Source organism: Erithacus rubecula, assembly GCF_903797595.1.
Source record: "Erithacus rubecula genome assembly, contig: scaffold_465_arrow_ctg1, whole genome shotgun sequence".
Classification (NCBI taxonomy): domain Eukaryota; kingdom Metazoa; phylum Chordata; class Aves; order Passeriformes; family Muscicapidae; genus Erithacus; species Erithacus rubecula.
In genome coordinates, this window is record NW_027635874.1 from 1,529 (window position 1) to 23,185 (window position 21,657).

The following is a 21,657-nucleotide window of genomic DNA, read 5'->3' on the forward strand; positions in this document are numbered from 1 at the left end:
TGAGAGGGCACTGCTGGAAGCAGCTCTGGCTTTGCAGGGACACTGCTGGGACAGCCCCACCCTGAACACTGCCACACTTTGGCTGTCACTGCTCTTCTCCTCTCTAGGGCACTGTGTTGGGCACATCCTTGAGAGCAAACGGGGAAGGAGATTGAAGCTTTCAGGTCCTGCACTGGGGAGATGCCCTTGCATGATGGAAATGCTGTTGCAGAGTCCAGCTCTGTTCCAGCAGTGCCCACAGCCTGTCCCTGCCTGCAGTGCCTGCACAGTCACACAGCAGGACTGGAACTGAGATAAAAGAGACCTGAGATCTTAAACTAACACAGAGGCTCTGAAGGGGAGTGTGGAAGTGAAGGAAGGGGAGGTTATGGAGCAGAAGCCCTGGGGGTGCCTGGCAGTGAGGAGCACTGGGGTTCCCTTTTCACCCCAGCTATGCCCAGAGGCACCAGCCCTGCAGCTCCACAGAAGCCAAACATGACAGACAAACACAGCAATACCAAGTCCTTTATTTTGCGTAAGCACATACGTAGTACAACTCCAGGATTATATAGTCTATGGTTCACACTAGGAATGCAAATATTGAATTAAAAATGGTAAAGATGAAGATTCTCTTGTGAAAAAATTCTAAAATATGTCATACCTGTGACAGAAAAAAAGCAATAAAACCACAGGACATAGAGTTGGCATTGATGAGTAATATTATAATAGTGATACAGGAGAATGAGAGTTTATTTTTTCTGAGAAGCATTCATGATGATTTTCCTCAAGCCATCCTTGAGCTTCTGGTTCCTCAGGCTGTAGATGAGGGGGTTCAAGGCTGGAGGCACCACCGAGTACAGATACGACAGTGCCAGATCTAGAGTTGGGGAGGAGATGGAGGGGGGCTTAAGGTAGGAAAATGTGCCAGTGCTGAGGAGCAGGGAGACCACAGCCAGGTGAGGGAGGCAGGTGGAAAAGGCTTTGTGCCGTCCCTGCTCAGAAGGGATCCTCAGCACAGCCCTGAAGATTTGCACATAGGAGAAAACAATGAACATAAAACAACCAAATGATAAACAGGCACTAACAGCAAGAAGCCCAAGTTCCCTGAAGTGGGAGTGTGCACAGGAGAGCTTGAGGATCTGTGGGATTTCACAGAAGAACTGGCCCAGGGCATTGCCATGGCACAGGGGCAGGGAAAATGTATTGGCTGTGTGCAGCAGAGCATTGAGAAAGGCACTGGCCCAGGCAGCTGCTGCCATGTGGGCACAAGCTCTGCTGCCCAGGAGGGTCCCATAGTGCAGGGGTTTGCAGATGGACACGTAGCGGTCATAGCACATGATGGTCAGGAGGGAAAACTCTGATGAAATGAAGAACATAAACAGAAATACTTGAGCAGCACATCCTGCATAGGAGATGTTCCTAGTGTCCCAGAGGGAATTGTGCATGGCTTTGGGCACAATGGTGCAGATGCAGCCCAGGTCAGTGAGGGCCAGGTTGAGCAGGAAGAAGAACATGGGGGTGTGCAGGTGGTGGCCGCAGGCTACGGCGCTGATGATGAGGCCGTTGGCCAGGAGGGCAGCCAGGGAGATGCCCAGGAAGAGGCAGAAGTGCAGGAGCTGCAGCTGCCGCGTGTCTGCCAATGGCAGCAGGAGGAAGTTGCTGATGGAGCTGCTGTTGGACATTTGCAGTGTCTTGCCATAATGATCTGTAAGAAATGCAATCATGGAATAGATTGGTGGAGAGGACTTTAAATATCCCAGCCCAGCTTGGGGGCCCTTTCCCCCCACTGCCTGCCCAGGGCTCTGCTGCCTAGAGCTGTCCCTGCCAGCAACTGCTTCCCTGTGTTAAGGGCTAGGTCCTGCCAGTGCTGCCAGATCCCAGCCCAGCCCTGGGGGCTCAGCTCTGCTCTGCAGACCCCTCCCAGCACAGGGCACTGCCCAAGGCCAGCTCTGTCCTTGCAGGCTCTGTTGGCAACATCACAGCAGCCCACAGGTGGCTGGAAAAGACACACTGATGCTGCCTATAAGGGACCCTGTGATGATATCTTCACTGACTACTTTATTGAGATTTGAGAGAATTTTTAAAAATTTTTCTCATTCTGAACAGAGAGATGAATATCAGTTTGCAATTTCCCATCCAGACAACCAAGAGCAGTAGATTAAATAGCAGGATTTTCCCTTTTATGCAGCCCCTGATTTGCTGTGCTCCCTGTATAATCTACTTAAAAATGTCCTGCAGTAAATGTCATGCTGGGAGCATTCTTGAACAATGCAGCATCCTCATCACACAGGGAGAACACTTCCAAGCCATACAAGCTCTTTCCTTCCACTCAGACCTTGTCCCCCAGTGCTGGGGGCAGCTCCCAGGGCTGGCTGAGAGCTGTCCCTGGCAGGCAGCAGAGTCCCTGCCCCAGCACAATGCCCTGGGCTGCAGGACCCTGCTCTGCAGCACAGCCCTGGGCACTCCTGGCTGCTCTACACAAGAGACAATCAGAGAATGTACTCACAGAGTCTGCAGGCATTGGGATGTTCCAGCTTTAGAAGATCACTGCAGGAGCTGCAGCTGTCTTGTCCTGCAGCCAAAGGCTTCCTGTGTCAAGGGCTGGAAGTGATTCTGCTCCAGACACTTCTGAGCATCTTCCAGAAACAGCTAATTGAAGAACTCTGTGCCTCTGTGATGTGCCCAGGGTGGCTGCATGCAGAGCCCCAGCACTGCTGGTCTCTGAGAAGAGCTGCTCAGCAAGAGAAATGTGGTTTTGAAGCTCTTCTTGTTTGCTCAGGTCACCCTCTGCACCAGGAGCCCAGCCCAGCTCAGCAGCACAGACACAGCACATGGACTTAAATGACCCTCTTGGGGGGTTCTGCTGAGGCCCTGAACATCAGTCCCTGAGAAGGAGGTATAGAAAACTCTCAAGAATTCCAAGTCAGATTAAAACTCTCAAGTTGCTTGAAGTTTAATGGATCCCACTGAGGAAGAGAAGTGCGAAAGTGTCCCCATGTTCTAGTAAGAGGAGGAAATTAGAGGCAGAGATGACAGCTGGGCACAAAGAGAAGCCAAGTCTTGATGCCCTGGGGCACAGCAGGGTCTGTGCCACCAAGGGCTGGGAGGAGACACCTTGTCCTGAGCCACTGGGGCCTCCTGGCACAGCCCCAGCAAGGCTGGGCATTGTCACCCCTTGTGCTGCCCTCAGCATCCCCCCACATCCCAGTGGCCTCAGGGATCTGCTGGGACCAGTCCCTAGGGAGCCTTGGTCAGGAATTGCCCTGGGGTCTCCTTCATGCTCCCAGGGACTGCAGGTTTTTCAAAGGACTTTGAGTTTTGCTTTTGCCTTGGAGTCTCTGAGAGCTTTGTGCAATCATGGCCTCCAATTATCTGCTTTAATTAGTCTCTTGAGATCCTTTGTCAGTAATAACACTCAGTGGGGCTCATTAATGCTTCAAGGTACTTCAGTTTTTAAGGTACTTTTCTTTTTCCTTTCTTTGAGTCTCTGAAAAAAATTTGTGCAATCATGGCCTCCAATTCTCTCCTTCAAGGAATTAATGAGGAGCCTGTGTTGGGGATGGACCTCAGAGGAACCCATTAATGCTCTGAGATGCTTTGGGTTTTTCTTCTGACTTTGATTCCTGGAAAGGTTTGTGCAATCTCCTTTCAGGTGTGAGGTTCAACGTCTCAGCACCAAAGGCACCACGAGGCTCACTGGGATCAAGCAAGTCCTGACAAAGCAAGTCCTGCCTTGATTTCCCTCTGGTCTGGTGCACTTCATTAGGGAGGTTTCCTGATACTGTTATGAAGAAATATTTCAAAGATCTTCTAAGAAATTCACATTCCTGTTTTAAGGAGTATATTTTATTACTGTTCTCTTTAGAGCAGAGGTGATGCAGCATTCTGTGATTGGTATTGAGTCCATGTTCTCTCCTCAGGAGGTCTGTCCTGCTCAGAGAAGCTGTGTCTTGAGGTCTGATCCACTGTGGACAATCTTGCTCCACATTCCCCAACCCCATGTTATCTGTCCTCATTCACCTGGGACCTGCTTTGCTGGATAACTGATTGTAGTCAGACTAAAATACGTTTTCTTGGGGTTTTTTTAAGAAATCCAAAACTTTTAAGTTTCCCCATCAAAAAGAGACAGACTCCTCAGGTGTGTGCCAAACCCAAGGTGCCACCAAGGAGGTTCCCCTTCTCCAAGGCAGAGCCCTGCAAGGAATGTTTGAGACCTTTGCACTCCTTGGTTCCACAAGGCATTGCTGTGTCACCACGGACTCTTGGTTCCATGAGGCTCCATACTTTCCCAATGGATATTTGGTTCCATGGGCCCTTACAGTGTCACAATGCTCTTTTTGGTTCCATGAGACTTTAATCTGTCAGGTGGACTTTTGGTTCCTTGACATTCAGTACTCTAAAAATTATCTCTGTAGTTTCAAAGTCTCACAATGTACCCTTGGTTCCATGAGGTTCCTCAGTATCAAAAAGGAATCCTTGGTTCCATGTGGTCCCACAGTGTCACCACAGTGTCTTCTTGGTTCCACAAGGCTGTGCAGTGTCACAATGCCCCGTAGGTTTCATGAGTCCCCACAGTGTCACAATGTGCCCTTGGTTCCATGAGTTTCTTTAGTGTCACAATATTCTCCTTGGATCTGCAGTGTCACAATGGTTCCTTGGTTTCACATGGCCCTGCTGTGTCACAATGAACCCTTGGTCCCATGTGGCCCCACAGTGTCACAGGGGTCTCCTGTTTCCTGTGGCCACCAGCAGCAAACCCCACTGCCAGGGCCAAGTGCCTGGGAAGAAGGAGGAGGATGGGGGACATTTGGAGTGATGGTTTTTGTCTTCCCAGGCACAGTGCTGTGGGGTGGGGCCCCGCTGTCCTGGAGATGGCTGAACACTGGACTGACCATGGAAGGGGGAAGAGAACAACCTCCTTCCATGGAACTACAACAGCAGAGAGGTCAGGCTGAGGGCTGGGTTTAAAAGACTGTCAGCAGCACAGGAAGCATCAATGTGAGAGGAAAGGTGTGCTTATGTCTTTACAAATCATTTGATGGGTGAAGGGATGGGTGTTAAGGTCTTTGAAATAGATCATAAGGTTTCTACTGACTTTTGGCAGCAGGTTTGTTACTGGGCCCAGACAGCTTGGCTGCTGAAACAGACAAGGGTCTGCACAAGGCTGAACTTGTGAAATTTGGGGGGGAAATGCCAGGTTCAAGGGAGGAAAAGGAATAGGAGGTTTGGGGAGGCCGTACCTTCCTATTACCTCATTCAATGGGGAAAGGAAGAGGGCAACAGGGGAGTTTAGGAGGCTGCACCCTCTGAAACCTCGAGAGAGAAAACCCCGTGGGTGTGTGCTCCAATGAACTCTCTCCTTTTATCCAAAAGAAGTTGAAGGACTCCTCTGTCTCCTTTTTGGACATAAACCTCTGGCATTTCTGGATTTTCCTGACAGTGGCAACATGGAATATCATGGAACCAAGTGTCCACAGTTCCATGGTGCAACCTCATAAGAGCGCTGGAGACCATTGTGTCACAGAGGGAACATATGGAACAAAGGCTCCATAGTGACACTGCAGGGCCACATGGAATGCAAAAGATCATCCTGATGGAATGGAAACTCATGGAACTAAGTGTCCACTGTTTTTCAGCAGGACCTCATGGAATCCAAGAGATCATTGTGATGCACTAGAAATGCATGGAATGCATTGTGACAAAGCTGGGCCTGATGCAACCAAGGAGATCATTGTGATGCAATGAAACTTCAAGGAATCAAGAGTCAATTGTCAACACATCAGGCTCTCATAAAACTAAAGAGAACATTGTGACACAATGGATTCTCATGGAACTGAAGCCCCATTCTGAGAAAACATGGCCTGATGGAAACCCGGTGCCACTGGGACATCTCCAGCCTTGGAGGAAGCAAGTGTCCAGTGTGACACAGCACAGCCTCATGAATCACAGCAGAGCACATTGACTCCATGGGATCTTGGGGAACCAAGACTCAGCTGTAAACACAGAGGAGACTCATGGAACCCAGGAGGTCATTGTGATTCCACACTGTCAGAATGAGCCTTCTTTCTGTGAGAATCCATTTCCCCACAATGTTCTCCTAGGTTCCAAGTTGTGCCTCAATGGCCCCTTGCTTCCACAAGCCATGACAAAGTCCCACTTGTCCCTGGGTTCCATGAGGCCGTGCCATGTTCACAACTGACACTTGCTTCCATGAGATTCCATTGTGTCACAATGGTCCCCGTGTTTCCATGAGGCTGTGCTGTGCCACAATGGACACTGGATTCCACAAAACCTGGCAATGTCCCAGTGACACCTGTGTCCCATGAGGCCCCACTTGGTCAAAGAAGAGCCTTGGATCTGTGAGATTCCAGGTTGTTCCAACGGTCTGCTGAGTTCTATGAGGCTGTGCTGTGTCACAATGCACACTGAGTTCCACGTGCCCTGGCCACATCCAAGTGGCACCTGGCTTCCATGAGGCCCCACAGTGTTTGCTGCTGACACTTGGTTTCCCCAGACTGCCTCGTGTCACAGTGCTCTACTGGGTGCCTTGAGGCCCTGCTGTGCAATAATGGAGCCTTGTTTCCACTGGGCCTGGCAATGTCCCAGTGGCACCTGTGTGCCATGAGGCCCCATTTGGTCAAAGTGGATTCTTGGGCTGATGTGGATGAGGGTCCATAGTGATGCAGAGTCCTCAGGCAGGTGCAAAGGTGAATACTTTATTGCAAAAACAAGGCCTTTTAAAGCAATGAGACTATTATCAGTTGCACTGTTTTAAAGCATAACAAACATACTGGCTTACCTTCTGTCCATCTGTAATTAAAGCACCCTCAATTGTCATCTCACCTTTTGCTGCTTCTTTTGCCTGTTTGTCTGCCCACTCATTTCCTTCCTGCAATTCTGAGCTCACCTTCTGATGTGCCTTAATGTGCATAATTGGTACCTGCTCAGGTAGCTGAATTGCTTCCAGTAGCTGCAATATTTCCTGCGCATTTGACTTTTTTCCCTTGTGAGTTTAACAGTCTGCTTTCTATCCAGATGGCTCCATCTGCATGTACAACTCAAATGCATGACTCTGTGTAAATTTTAATTTTTGTTTCTTTGTGATTTCTTAGATGTGGGTTAGAGGGATTATCTCAGCTTTTTGTTCAGAGGTATCTATTGATGAGGGTCCAGACTCCATTACCTCTTTGCAGGTGCTAACTGCATACCCAGCATGTCGCTTCCCACTGACAACATCTCTGCTTCCATCAGTGAACCAGATTCTGTGTCATCCAAAGGGGTGTCCTTCAGATCAGGGAAGCTGGAGTAGGAGGCTTCAATAGTCTCCAGGCAGCCTTGGTGTACTGATTCCTCTTGATTTCCACTAAGGAAAGAAGCTGGGTTGATAATGTTAATTCTAACTACCTCTACATTGTCTTGTTCCACCATGATGGCTCGGCATTTCAGGAACCTTGTGGGGAGAGCCAGTGCCTGCCCTTTACTTCCAGGACCGCAGACACTGTGTGAGACACCACTACATTCATTTTCTGGCCCAAGGTGGATTTGTGTACATCTTGAATATTCAGCACCACTGCTGCAAGGGCTCTGAGGCATCCCAGCCATCCCTTGGTTGTTGTGTCCAGTTGCTTGGATAATTAAGCAGCTGCTCTCTGGTATGGACTCAGGTCCTGGGCCAGTATCCCCAGGGCAATTCCCTACTTCTCACAGGAAACCAGAAAGGATGGTTTGCTTACCCCTGGGAGTCTGAGAGCTGCAGCTGGCATTACAGCATTCTTCAGCTGGTGAAAGGCCCACGTGGCCTCTTTTGTCCACTGGAGGCCTCTGTTCCCATTTGCAATGAGCACATACACAAGTTTTACAAGCAAGCCATAGCTGTGTATGCACAGCCTACACCACCCTGTCATTCCTAAGAATATCCACAGTTCCTTTGCTGTCTGAGGCTTTGGGGTTTGACATATCGCTTCCTTGTGATCTTGACCTAGAGTCCATTGTCCCACACTAATTTCATAACCCAGATAAATGATCTTTTGGTTCACTACCTGGGCCTTTTTCTTTGGTGTCCTGTATCCCTGAAGTCCTAGAAAGTTTTGGAGGCTTACTGTCCAGGCTACGCATGCCTCTTTCATCTGGGTGTCTATGAGGATATTGTCCATGTACTTCAGTAACTTTCCTTCTTCTGGGGAAGCCTCCCAGGATTCCAGATCTTTGGCAAGTTGTTTCCCAAACGGAGTAGGAGAGTTTTTAAATCCCAGAGGCAACACCATCCATGTGAGCTGGGATCTGTGCCCACTTTTAGAATTTTCCCATTCAAATGCAAAATTTTTCTGGCTGTCTTCATGGAGAGGGAAGCAAAAGAAGGTATTTTTGAAGTCTAAAACAGTAAATCAAGTTAGCTCTGGTGTTAGGCACATTAGCAAAGTGTATGGGTTTGCTGCCATGGGATAGAGATCTTCAGTTATTTTGTTAACAGCCCTTAGATTCTGTACTATCCCATTTGACTCATCTGGTTTTTGGACTGGTAAAATGGAAGTGTTGAACTCAGATGGGAACTCTTTTAACAACCCGAATTGCAAGAAGTTTTCAACTATTGGACTAATTCCTTCCCTATCTTCCTTTTTCAAGGGGTACTGTTTAATTCTAACTGGTTGTTTTCCTTCCTTCAGTTTAATTACTATAAGAGGTGAATTTTTCACCCTCCCTGGTACACTGAAGGTCCACACTCCTGGAAACACTTGATTTATTATTTCTTCACTAATTCCTCGCTCCATATGAGCATATGTTAACATTAAAATTAATGCCTCTATGTTCATCATTTACCTCCAGAATAACCTCCATATTTTAAAATTTAATGGTTACTTGCAATTGTTCTAACAAGTGTCTCCCCAAAAGGTGTCTCAGAAAACTGGGCAGATAGAGAAATTTATGAATACCCCATTGCTTTCCAAGCCTATATTTTATTGGTTTGCAAAAATATGCTTTTTCAAGTTGGCCAATTGCTCCTATTACTGTAATGTAATACTTCCTAAACAGGTGCCAGAGTCCTATTCAGAGCTGAATACGTTGCCCCCGTGTCAACCAAAAATTCCCTTTTTTTCCCCAGCTTCAATTTTATAACCAGTGGATCTCCTGGGGTGAGAGATACCGGTCCTCGTTTTTTCCATGTACAATTCTTTCTCTTTCTTTCCGAGGGCATTTTCTTCAACATCTTCATTCTGGGCATTCATTTTTCCTGTGACCATATTTCTTACAGATCACACACTGGTCTCTGCCCAGCTGGGATGGGCTAGGTGGTCCCTGTCCACATCTTCCTCTCTGTCTCTCACTTAGAACAGCTACCAACCCCCTCTTTCCTTCTTCCTGGTTACTAAAGACTCTCCTCGCCTCATCCATCAGAGTCTCTAAGTTCCTGCCTTCCTTTTTTATTCCCTTCCCCCATATCTTTTGAAGTTTATGGCGTATGTCACTTGTAGATTGCCCCAAGAATAAATTGACTAGCTGCTGTATCCCTACTTCAGACCCAGGGTCCTGTGGTATGTGGGGCGCATTGCATCCCTTGATCGATTGAAGAATTCCAATGGCGACTCAGAGGGCCTCAGCTTGATTGTATATAAAGCTGACCAATTCATAGTTTTGGGAATGGCCCTTTCCATCCCCTCTGCAAACTGCTCCTGATAGCTTTCCAACTCTCTCAATTCATTTGATGTGTTTAGGTCCCACTGTGGATTTTGGAATGGGAAATAATCTTTCACATCCAATTGTTGGGTTTTGTAATAATCTGCTAGATCCCCTGCTGTTTTTATAATTGATTGTTTTTCTGTCTCCGTCACTGCATCCAATAACAATCGCATATCGTGCCAATCTGGATTGTGTTGTTTTATTATATATTGCAGACATTTAGCAGTGTTAACTGGATTGCTGTGGTAATTTTTAGCAACCTTTTCCCATGCCTCCAAGCTAATTGTGGAGAAGGGAACTTTAACCATTACCATTTCTCCCTCTGGTCTCACTGCCTCTTTTACAGGTGCCTGTAATATCTGTGTCTGTTGTCTAGTCTGGTGCATGATCAGAGGGAGATCTGCATCCTCTGAGTCTACATCCTCATCCTCATCCCTTTCCTTTCTTACATGGGGAGGCTTGAGCAAATTTTCCACCAGACCTTGTTCCTGGGCTACAATCTGGTAAAACTTATCTGATTTTGCACATCTTTGCCCTATGCTGCACGCTGAACAACACCACTTAAACTTTTCTCTCTTATTCTCCTTCTCCTAGGGCCAGTACCAGAGGGTCAGTTGGAGCCTTGATCCCACAGTCCCTCTGCCATTCAGGGTCATCTCAAAGGGAGAGAAGCGTATCGGCATATGATACCTCTCCCACTTCTCTCCTAAGAAGTAGCAAGAGCTGAAATAGTGTGTTACAATCCAAAGTTCCACTAGGTGTCCACTTCGCTCCATTGTCCAATTTATATAAAGGGGCCACCAGTCCTTGCAGAATCTAATAAGGTCTCTCTGTTTTCTGAATCCCCTTGCCCTGTAACATCTTTCCAATGTGCAATAATACAGCCTAGAGGACTGGCTTTAGGGATCCCCTACTTTGTTCAGTTCCCAGTATCTCCTCCTTCTTGTCCTGTCCCATTTCCACCCAAATCTCTCTTTGCAATCTCTCACAGTTCTTTCCCAATCTTCCTCCCCCACACACGCCCAGGTTGCAGAGATTGAATGTGATTTTCCACACATGAACTTTAGGATCTTAGGTTCAAAATCAGCTTGGTTATGATGCCTCCATTTACTCTGAAGGCATAGAGCTTTCCATCTATCACAGGAACAATACCAACATTTTTCACAAGTCCTACACTGTAACAGTAACCACACGGGGTGCCAAACTCTAGAAGTCCCAAAATGCCCCATAACACCAGCAAAAACAGGCTATTTCACTTCTGTCTTGAATGTCCAGATCCTCTTATGCAGGGTCTTCCCAATCCAAAGCTACCAACCTCCCTGTTGAAGTTCTATATATTCCTTCCAGGTAAAATTGATAATTTCCTCTTTCTATAGAATAGTTCACTGGATTCACAAATTCCCAAGGATCCTGCCCAAACCAGTGAGGGAGGCGGATCCTTTCTATTCATCTAGCCACAATTCAAAATATGCTCAAACCACCACATTGTAATTCTGGCAGTCCACAAATATGAGCCCCTTGTATCTTAAATTCCCAAGGGTCAAAGACACAGCACTGCAGGTAGGAAGTTCCTCTAATTTCTCTTGCCAAGCTCACATTGTCTTTTCACCCTACAGTGGTCCGACTCCCCTCTGTATTCAAAACTCTCCTGGTTCATGCTGAAGCCACATGGAAAGAGCCTGCCTACACAGCTGGGCTCTTTCAGCTTGGGGTTGATCTTCAACAGCCACTTCTGAGCAAACTAAAACAAAGCAGCCAGCAACACAGTCAGAGTAACAACACCGAACAAGATTACCAGTTTGCTGCAATTATAACTTTTGTCACAAATTGGCAGCATTACTCTAAAATACACAATGACCAGTAGTGGCAGGGTACCAGTTGAGCCAGAACACCAAGTGTTACAGGGAATACCATCCCCCACAAACAGGCATTCCCACCACACAACCTGAAACCCAAAGCCAAAATCACAGCAGGGAAGGGTATCTCTCTATTAAAGGACTGTGATAAATGTGATTCGTGCTAACTAAATTGTAACTATATTAGCAAAATTGTTGCTTCATATCAATGGAAAATAATTGTTACAAAGCAAAAAGGTAAAGGAACAAAGTAGATCCTCCAGATGTTCGGTGGCAATATTAGCAGCATGTAGGTTTAATACCAGCATCTAGAAATAAAAAGTTTAGACCTTGGAATGGGCCAAATTGGGATGATTCCAGGCACTGGGCACTTGGATGTGGAAACATATGCTTAGTTGCATAACCCCAAGCTTAGTGTGCTTTCACTACCTGCAAGGTTAAACAGCAGACACAGAAGAGGAAGACACAGAGACTTCACTGGAAATAAAGACCCCTAAAAGAAGGAGAGACCCCTAACTACTAGTGGAGCATGCACAACATGACATAATGATGTCGATTTTGGGTATAGAAACCAGGAGGAGCTTTCCAGAACATTCTGTATTAACATGTATTAACATAGAGTATGTAAGTGAGATTTTTAGCTTGTTTTGGTATGGGAGGAAGGGCTAACCCCAACCCTACCCCTGGTCAGTGTAACCCCAGTTGGTTTTGCTTATGCTTTATTTGAACCTCAATTATACTAAATTACTCACTACCAAATTTTGTATATATTCAATTATATGTATATAATATACTTTGGTTATATAAATTTATATATAATTGCTGCTCTTTAAAATTGCAGCTAAATTTAATCTTGTTGTTTGGTTAATTGGACAAATAGAACATCATTCACAATTTGGAGTCGAAACCTGGGAACTCAGTCCAAAGGAAGAGTAGCTAGTTTTGGGAAAGAGCTCCCCACCAGTTGTTAAGGTGGTCCCAAGACTAGACTAGGCACTCTTGGAGAAGGAGTTCCAAATTAAAATAAAGCATAAGCAAAAGAAGCTAGCAATAGGATGCACACTAAAAGAAGGCTCCTGGAGGAGTGCCAGCAAAAGGTAAAGCGCCCATAAAATGTCTTGTGCACAAAAGCTGTGTGGGAAAACAGACTGTGTAAGTACCACGGGGTTGGGTAAAGCAGGGGCGACTGTGTGCTTGTGTGTGTGAGGGAGGAATATTTGAGATGGTTCGATAGCCAAAGCCAGTGGGGGCCTCCCAGTACCCTGTTTTCAGTTTTCTGTGAGGAGGCTGGCCAGGAAAAAAAGGGAAGCAAAAGGGAAGAACAAGTGAAGACCCCGGGAGGGACTGGGAGGGAAGGTCCCAGCCCAAGAACTCACAGAAAAAGTCTTTAAGGAGAACAGAGCTAGTTGACACTCGAAGAGATGACTTAGGGGGGAAGTGACTAAGTTTAGTTAAATTATTTTTTAGAAGATAAACAGATGGAAATTGTATGTGGTTAAAGGGTTTGAAGAAAGTGGCCAGAAAAGTTAGGGAAAATAGATTGAGAAGAAAAGTTAGGGAAAATAGATTGAGAAGAAAAATCAGAGAATTAGGAGGGAGACAAGTATTTGGCAAAAGATAAAATATTGTAAATATTTTATGTGCAAATATTGAGTGAGCAAGTTGAACCACTAAACAAGTAAGGGAGAGCATGGGACACTAAGATATAAGGGATTTCTTAGTCTTTTGCCACCATAGATGGGTCAGAGGAAGAGTAAGACCTCTGATCAAAGGGTTGTGAATTATGAGAAAAATTCACAAGAACCTGGTATGCCTGGGAACCAAGAGGGGGGTTCCAAGAAGGGGAGCAGTATTCCTCAGGACAGTCCACTGAGGATCATATTACAATACTGGGTTAAAAGGGAATCCTAAAGAGGAAAAAGCAAGCAGAAAATGATCCATTATTTTATGTTTGAATAAATAAAGGAAAAAATCTATGCAGACAATTTGTATTGGCCAGAGTTTAAATCATTTGAAGATTAGATTTGTCAAGCTTTAAATCTATCTGTGAATTCAAAAGAACCTCCTAACCATGAGAAAAGTAAATATGCAGGCCTGGGGGGCGGGTGGGGGGGGGGTGGTGGAGTGAAATTGCAGTCTATTTTAAGAATCTTTTTAATATTTCCAATTTACAAAGGAAGAGAGAGAAATTATTAAAGAGTCAGGAATAGAGGCTTGGAAAAGAGATCAGCAGGGGCCAGAACAAGGAGATCAGATATGACCTCTGGCAGATCCAAACTGGAATAATCAGGAGGTGGAACATGGACAGAATATGAAGGATTTCAGATGGATGATAATCCAAGGAATTCGGGGAGCAGTGCCTGGGGAAAAAAGTGTGGGGAAAGCTCTGAGTGAGCACCAAGAGAAGGATGAGTTTCAGACAGAATGGCTAGAGAGACTAAGAATGGATTTGCAATTATACTCGGGCATAGACCCTGATACAGCAGCAGGGCAGGTCCTTTTGAAAACACAATTCATAGCTAAGTCTTGAGGGGACATCAGGAAGGAGCTGTAAAAATTGGAAGATCAGCAGGATAGGGGGCTTCAGGAGTTGTTATGGGAAGCGCAAAAAGTGTATGTTAGAAGTGATAAGGAAAAACAAAAAATAAGAGCCAGGACTCTAGTAGCAGCAGTCAAGGAAACACAAGCAACCACAAACACAGAGAACTTTTCAGGTGTCTTGGGTTGCAGAAATACAAAAATGTGTATTCTATCACCACGTGTTGAAGCTGGGTAGGGTAGTGACCCTTATCTCTGTGGCACATATTATCTGCTAATGGGCCATCTTTAAGACTAGGTGGGGCAATCATCTTTATCTTTTCCACAACCTATCCTCCCTCCAGGAAGATATCATCCCCTGTTGGGCCATTAATTCCCACTGTATGATAAAATTACATCATCCCATTGGAAGATGCTCCAGCCAAGGGGAGGAGCCAAGCCTTTCCTACCTAGATAAAAACTGAGATTTTGAACAACAAGGTACCTTCTTTCCACTGGATTCCAGTGGAAAGCCAGACCTTTCCACATCATCTCTGGACTTTCAGAGGAAAACTGCACTTTTTCTACAGGAGCACTGCTTCAACTAAACTACATCTGTCACTCCAGGAGGACTGCAGCCACCTTTTAATTGGACTGCTGCCAACACTCTGACTGACGGGGTGTCAGGTTGTATTTTGACTCTGTCAGTGTTTTGGGATTGTTCTTTGTAATACTGTATTTCTATTTTAATTTTCCTAGTAAACAGCTCTTATTCCTAATTCCCATATCTTTGCTTGAGAGCCCCTTAATTTCAAAATTACAGTAATTTAGAGGTGGGGGGGGTTTACCTTCTCCATTTCAAAGAGAAGCTTCTGCCTTTCTTGGCAGATGCCTGTCCTCCAAACCAGGATACAACGGACCCTTGGTTCCATGAGCTGCCCAAGCGTCACCATGGTCTCCTTGGATTTGCATTATCACAATGGACAACTGGTTCCATGGGACCCTGTTGTGTCACAATAAACCCTTAGTGCCATGAGGTTCTGGAGTGTCACAATGATCTCCCTGGTTTAACAAGGCCTTGGAGTGTCACAATGGCCCCTTGGTTCCCTGAGTTTTCATAGTGTCACCACGGTCTTCTTGTTTCTGCAGTGTCATAATGGACCATCAGTTCAATAAGGTTCTTATGTCACTGATCACTCCTTGGTTCCATGTGGCCCTGCTGTGTCACCACGGCCCCTTGGTTCTAGGAGTTTCTGTGCTGACCAACAATGGTTCCTTTGTTCCAATGAGGCGCTGCAATGTCACACTGGACCATGGGTTCCATGAAGTTCTCCAGTATCACAGTGGCCCCTTGGATCCATGAGGTCTCATAGTATCACCACAGTCTCCTTGGATCTGCATTGTCACAATGGACCATTGATTCCCTATGGCATTGCTGTGTCACAATGGTCTCCTTGATTCTCTAATTCCCCTCAGTGTCACAATGGAGCCTTGTTTCTGTGAGGCTCCAAACTGTCACAATTGTCTCCTTTCCATGGAGACAGTTGGTTCCATGAGGATACAAAAGCTTTGCATAGACACTGAGCAACAACTTCTTAACACACCTGGGGAAAACTGTCTGCATTCAAGAGAGGGGTTCAAGGTGACAATGGCACCATCAATTTCCATCTGCAACAGAGATCCAGGGAAAGGACAGGGACAGAGAATTCAGTTGGAAGACTCAGAGATTTCTGCTTACAGAGACAATGTCTGGTTATACTGTAGCTTGTAGAAAGGTGACATCACTCCAGGCAGCCTGTATTGAGCATTTGTCTTCTGAGTGGAGTTTGTTGTTTAGGCTGTTCCCTGGCGGCTGCACACGCCCATCTCTCTGTCCCCGCCACATTTCTCAGCCCAGCATTGCTGTGCCCTCCCTGGGCTCCCTGCACCCAGCGCTGCCGGCTCCTGGCACACGGAGCTATGGCATGGCCCAGCCTCAGCTGGGACACCTGGGCCACCAACATTCTGCCCTGGCAGGGACTGTGCTGCTTCCTCACCTCCAGGCTGAACTTTCCAGGCTGTACTTTGGGGAGGTTTCCTTCTCTTCCCGCTCCCCAGGAAAGCTCTGTGTCCTGCTGTTCACAAAGAGAGAAGGGCTGGTGGGAGATGTGGTGGTCAGAATCTGTTTGGGGTACAGTGACCATAAAATTTTGGGTTTTTCCATGTTCTGTGGAAGAAAAGAGAGGCATCAACAAAACTTCTACATTGGACTTAGAGTGCATAGGCTTTGGCCTATTCAGGATGCAGATTTGGGCATAACTGAATCAGATACTGCTTTTGTGTAAGAGTCAGCCCAAAGTTTTCTCTGATCTGCCTCAAGACCATGATCAGAGGCTGAGACCCCAGGATGCCACCCCTCCCTCTGGACCTGTATGGGAGCCCAGGGCATACCCCTGGCCTCCTTGGGGGTCTCAAAACCCCCCTGACAAGGGTCTCAAAGACCTCTGAGTGAGACCCTGGTGTCACAGGTGCTGAATTCTAACCCCTGGGGGAAGTTGTCAGCACAAAGAGAATGGAAACAAGCCACCAAAATTAGTAAAGTGTAAATTAGATTATTAGAATGTAGATAAATAGGTTTTTTTGAATATTTATGATAAGGGACACGTGGCCAAGATGGAGAATTTGGGGGGTGGACATCTTTTCCTCCTTCTTTTCTATGTCATCCATGTTGGGTGACACATTGGCACTCTTGGATTGGATGGGGTCAGGGCTGGACCATTTAATAAAATTTTTTTGTATTGGGAAAATTTTGTAAACATGTAATACGTAATACGAACTATATAAAATAAGCCCTGCCTTCACCAGGCAGATTCCACCATGGATGCCAGGCTGAGCAGACCCTGCTGGCCAGGCAAAAAGTCCCTGAGATATGAAACAATAAACAATCCTTGGAACAAGAGAACACCGTCTCTGGCAATCTCTCTTCAGCTGCTTCAGAGAAATCCAGGGTTTGAACCACCTTTGTGTCCCTCTGGGGTGATCTCGGGGCAAAGGAGAAATCCCAGACTGGGATATTTCTGGGTCAGAAATTTTGGGAATTTTGGACTTTCTGGGATTTCTGGGTCAGGAATTTTGGGAATTTGGGGATTTTTGGGATTTCTGGGTCAGGAATTTTGGGAATTTTTGGATTTCTGGGTCAGGAATTTTGGGATTTTTGGGGCAGCCCCATCTCCACCTCGCTGGGCAGCTCTGGGGGCGGCTCCAGGGGCCGAGGGTGGGGGAGGGGCCAGAAGCAGCAACCCCAAAACTGGAGCAGCTGAGGGGGGAGAGGAGCTGGGGGAGAGAGGGACAAAGAACAGGGTCAGGAAATGGATCTGGGGGGCAGGGAATCTGTGGGGCAGGAATGGGGTCAGAATCTATGGGGCAGGGAGTGTATGGGGTAGGAAAATCTATGGGGCAGGGAATGTGTGGGGCAGGGAATGGGATCCATGTATGGAACAGGGAAATCTATGTGGCAGAAATGAGATCAGTCTATGGGGCAGGGAATGTGTGGGGCAGAAATAGGATCAATCTGTGGGGCAGGGAACGTGTGGGGCAGGAAATCTGTGCGGCAGAGAATGGAATCAATGTGTGGGGCAGGGAATGGGGTCAGAGGGGGTGGGGCAGGGAAATCTATGGGGCAGGAATGTGTGGAGTAGGAAATGTGTGGGGTAAAAATGAGGTCAGAAAAATCTATGGGGTAGGAATGGGGTCAGAACCTGTGGGACAGGGAATCTATGGGGCAGGAATGGGATTAATCTGGGGCAAGGAATCTATGGGGCAGGAATGGGATCAATCTGTGGGGCAGGAATGGGATCAATCTATGGGGTAGGAATGGGGTCAATGGGGAAGGATCAGGATCTATGGGTCAGATTTGGGATCTGTGGGGCAGGTTTGGGGTCTATGGGGTGGATTTGGGGTCTATGGGGTGGATTTGGGGGTTTATGGGATGGATTTGGGGTCTCAGGGTGGATTTTGGGGTTTATGGGGTGGATTTTGGGGTCTCACCGTGGCAGGCTGTGCCCAGCAGGTCACTTGGGGGGCACCGGGATCTGTGGGGCAGCTCCACCGGCCCCTGGGGGTCACTCAGGGGTCACTCAGGGGTCAGAGGTCACTCACCCTTTCCCTGCAGTCCCTCTGAGGCTCCTCCAGCCCCTCCCGAATTTCCTGGGCCGGGATTTGGGTCTGGTGGTCACAGCGGTGGGGGGGAGGGGGGGGAGGGGCCAGTGCCGCCGGGGAAGGGGCGGGGCTAGTGCAGGGGGCAGGGCCATCACCGGTGGGGGAGGGGCAGAGGCGGGAGAGGCGGAGCCTCGGGGGTGGCGGGGCCTGCAGGAGGAAGAGGAGCAGAACAAATTCTCAATTTCCAAATTTTTCCCAATTTTTTCCCCAATTTTCCCAAATTTTTCCCAAATTTTCTGTAATTTTTTTCAATTTTTTCCCAATTTACAATTTTTCCCAAATTTCCCAATTTTATCCAAATCTTATCCCAATTTTCCGCCTATTTCTTTCCTAATTTTCCCCTCAAATTTCCCCTTTTTTTCCCAATTTTTTTCCATTTTCCCCCCAAATTTTCTTCCAATTTCTTCCCCAATTTTTCCCCAAATTTCCCCATTTTTTCCTCAATTTCCCCCCAAATTTCCCCCAATTTATTTCCCAATCTTCCCAATTTTTTCCCAATTCTTTCCCAAATTTTTCCCAATTTTTTCCAAATTTTCTTCAATCTGTTTCTCCTTTTTTCCCCTGAAATTTTACTCATTTCTTCCCCAAATTTTTCCCATTTTTCCTCAATTTTTCCCCAAATTTCTCCCGATTTCTTTCCCAATCTTCCCAAATTTTTCCTCAATTTTTCCCCAAATTTTCCCAATTTTTTTCCAATCTCTTTCTCCATTTCCACCTGAAATTTTACTCATTTCTTCCCCAAATTTTCCCATTTTCCCCCCAATTTTTCACCAAATTTCCCCCAATTTCTTTCCTAATTTTCCCAAAACTTTCCCCAATTCTTTCTCAAATTTTCTCATTTTTTCCAACTTCTTTCTCAATTTTCCCAAAATTTCGAATCCTTGCCCCATTTTTCACTCAAAATTCCCAAATTTTCCCCAAAATTCCCCTAATTTTTGACCCAATTCTCCTCCCAAACTTCCCAAATTTTCCATTTTTTTAACCAAGTCCCTCCAAATTTCTCACGTGGGGGGAGGGGCAGCTCCAGCTCTGGTGCTTCCACTGGGGGGAGGGGAGACAAAAGTGACCAAAAATTACCCAAAAAACCCCAAAAGTAACCCAAAACCCCCAAAATTCCCCCCCCCCCCCCCCCCAAAATATCCCCAAAATGACCCAAAATTAAAAAGAACTCCAAATATAATAAAAATAAATTAAAAATGACACAAAATTAACAAAAAAAACCCCAAAAATGGCCCAAAATATCCCAAAAATGACCCAAAATTACAAAAAGAAATCCAAATGAATAAAAATAAATTAAAAATGACACAAAATTAAACAAAAAACTCCCCCGAAAGGCCCAAAATATCCCAGAAATTACCCAAAATTGTCTAAAAAAAAAAAAAATATTTGCCCAAAAATACCCAGAAAAAATTTAAAATTATCTAAAATGACACAAAATTACCCAAAAATCACTCAAAATTACAAAAAAAACCCACAAATGGATAAAAGTAAATTAAAAATGACAGAAAATTAACAAAAAACCCCCAAAAATGGCTCAAAATGACCAAAAATGACCCAAAACTGACTAAAAAATCCAAGTGAATAAAAATAAATTAAAAATGACACAAAATTAACAAAAAACCCCAACAAAAATGGTTCAAAATATCCAAAAAATGACCCAAAACAATAAAAAACCCCAAAATGAGCAAAAATAAATTTAAAATGGCACAAAATTACCTAAAACCCCCCCAAAATTGGCCCAAAAATGACCAAAAATGACCAAAAAACCCCACATGAATAAAAACAAATTAAAAATGACACAAAATTCAACAAAAAAAAACCCCAAAAATGGCTCCAAATTGTCTAAAAAACCAGAAAATTACCCAGAAAAAATCAAAATTATCCAAAATGACTCAATATGACCCAAAAATGACTAAATTTAACTGAAAATGACCCAAAAATGACCAAAAATTGAAAAAAATTATCTTAAAATAACAAAAATGAACAACAAAAAAGGCTCAGAATAAACAAAAATTAATCAAAAATTATCCAAAATAACCTTGACCCCTGAGTGACCCCTGGGTGACCTCTGACCTTCAGGCTCCAGCAGAAGCTCGAGCTCGTCTGGGGTCACCTCAGGAAGCTCCACCTGGGATACAAAATCAGCCAAAATTCGCCCAAAATATCCTAAAAACATCCCATAATAGTCCCAAAAACTCAGCCCAAATTAGCCCCAAAAATCCCCAAAAATTTTTTAAAAATTGTCCCCAAAATTCCCTAAAAATGACCCAAAATTCTCTCAAAATTCTCCCCAAATCCCTCAAATTTTGCAAAATTTTCTTAAAAATTGTCCCCAAAATTCCCCAAAAATGACCCAAAATTTCTCAAAATTTTCCCAAAAATCCACCAAAATTCCTCCTAAAAAAGCCCTAAAAATGTCTCAAAATTTCCCCAAATTTTTGGGGGTTTCTCATCTCGGGGAGGGCCGGGGGGGGAGGGGCAGCTCCAGCTCCCGCAGGGTGATGGACTCGGGCGTGGCCACCAGGGGGCGCTCTGGGGAATTGGGGGAATTTGGGGAATTTTGAGATAATTTTAGGAGAATTTGGGAGAAATTTTAGGGAAATTTTGCGGCAAAATTGGGGAATTTTGGGGGAAGTTTTGGGGGAAGTTTTGGGGGAAGTTTTGGGGGAAGTTTTGGGGGAAGTTTTGGGGGTGCCTCAATTTCTTCAGGGGGTAGAAGCAGCTCCTCGACCTGGAAATGGGGAAAAAAACACAAAAATTGGGAAAAATGGGGAGAAATGGAGAAAAAAGTGAGAATTTCAGGGAATTTGGGAAAAAATTAGGAGAATTGGGGAAAAATTGGGGAAAAAGTGGGATAAAATTGGGAAAAAAGTGGGATAAAATTGGGGAAAAAATGGGGGGAAATTGGGGGGAAAATGGGGGGAAAATAAGGGGAAAATTGGGAATTTAAGTTCATAAGGGTAAATTTGGGTTAATAAAGGAGAATTCTGGTTAATAAAGGAGAATTTGGGGTAAAAAAGGAGAATTTCTTCCTCACCTGGGGCAGCCCCACCCCCATGATCCCAAAGAAGGGATCAGGAGCTGCCTCCAGCTCCTCCATCAGAGCTCTGGAATCTGGGAGCAGCAGAGACCTGGAATGAGAAAAAAAAATGGGAAAAAAAATAAAATTAATTGGGGAAAATTGGGGGAAAGTTTGGGGGGAAAATTGGGGAAAACTGGGGGATTTTGAAGCAGTGTAGGGGATTTTGGGGGGGGATTTTGGAAAGTTTGGAGTGGATCTTGAAGGGATTTTTGGGGAAAATTTGGAGGATTTTGGGAAATTAATTTTGCTGAATTTTGGGGCATTTTTGGGGGTTTTTTGATATTTTTTTGGAATTCCCTTGATCTTTAGCCAGGGGATCTTTAAGGGATTTTTGGGTGATTTTTTGGGGGG

At 45.5% G+C, this 21,657-nt stretch overlaps 1 protein-coding gene across 1 annotated transcript; it reads right to left on the reverse strand.

Annotated features, from left to right (window-relative positions):
• Positions 1 to 728: 728 nt before the first annotated feature.
• Positions 729 to 1,661, reverse strand: LOC306816251 (olfactory receptor 14J1-like; the record flags this gene model as incomplete). Its single annotated transcript, XM_079332721.1, has 1 exon — positions 729 to 1,661. The coding sequence occupies one exon, from the start codon at positions 1,659 to 1,661 to the stop codon at positions 729 to 731; it is 933 nt and encodes a 310-aa protein (XP_079188847.1).
• Positions 1,662 to 21,657: the final 19,996 nt, after the last annotated feature.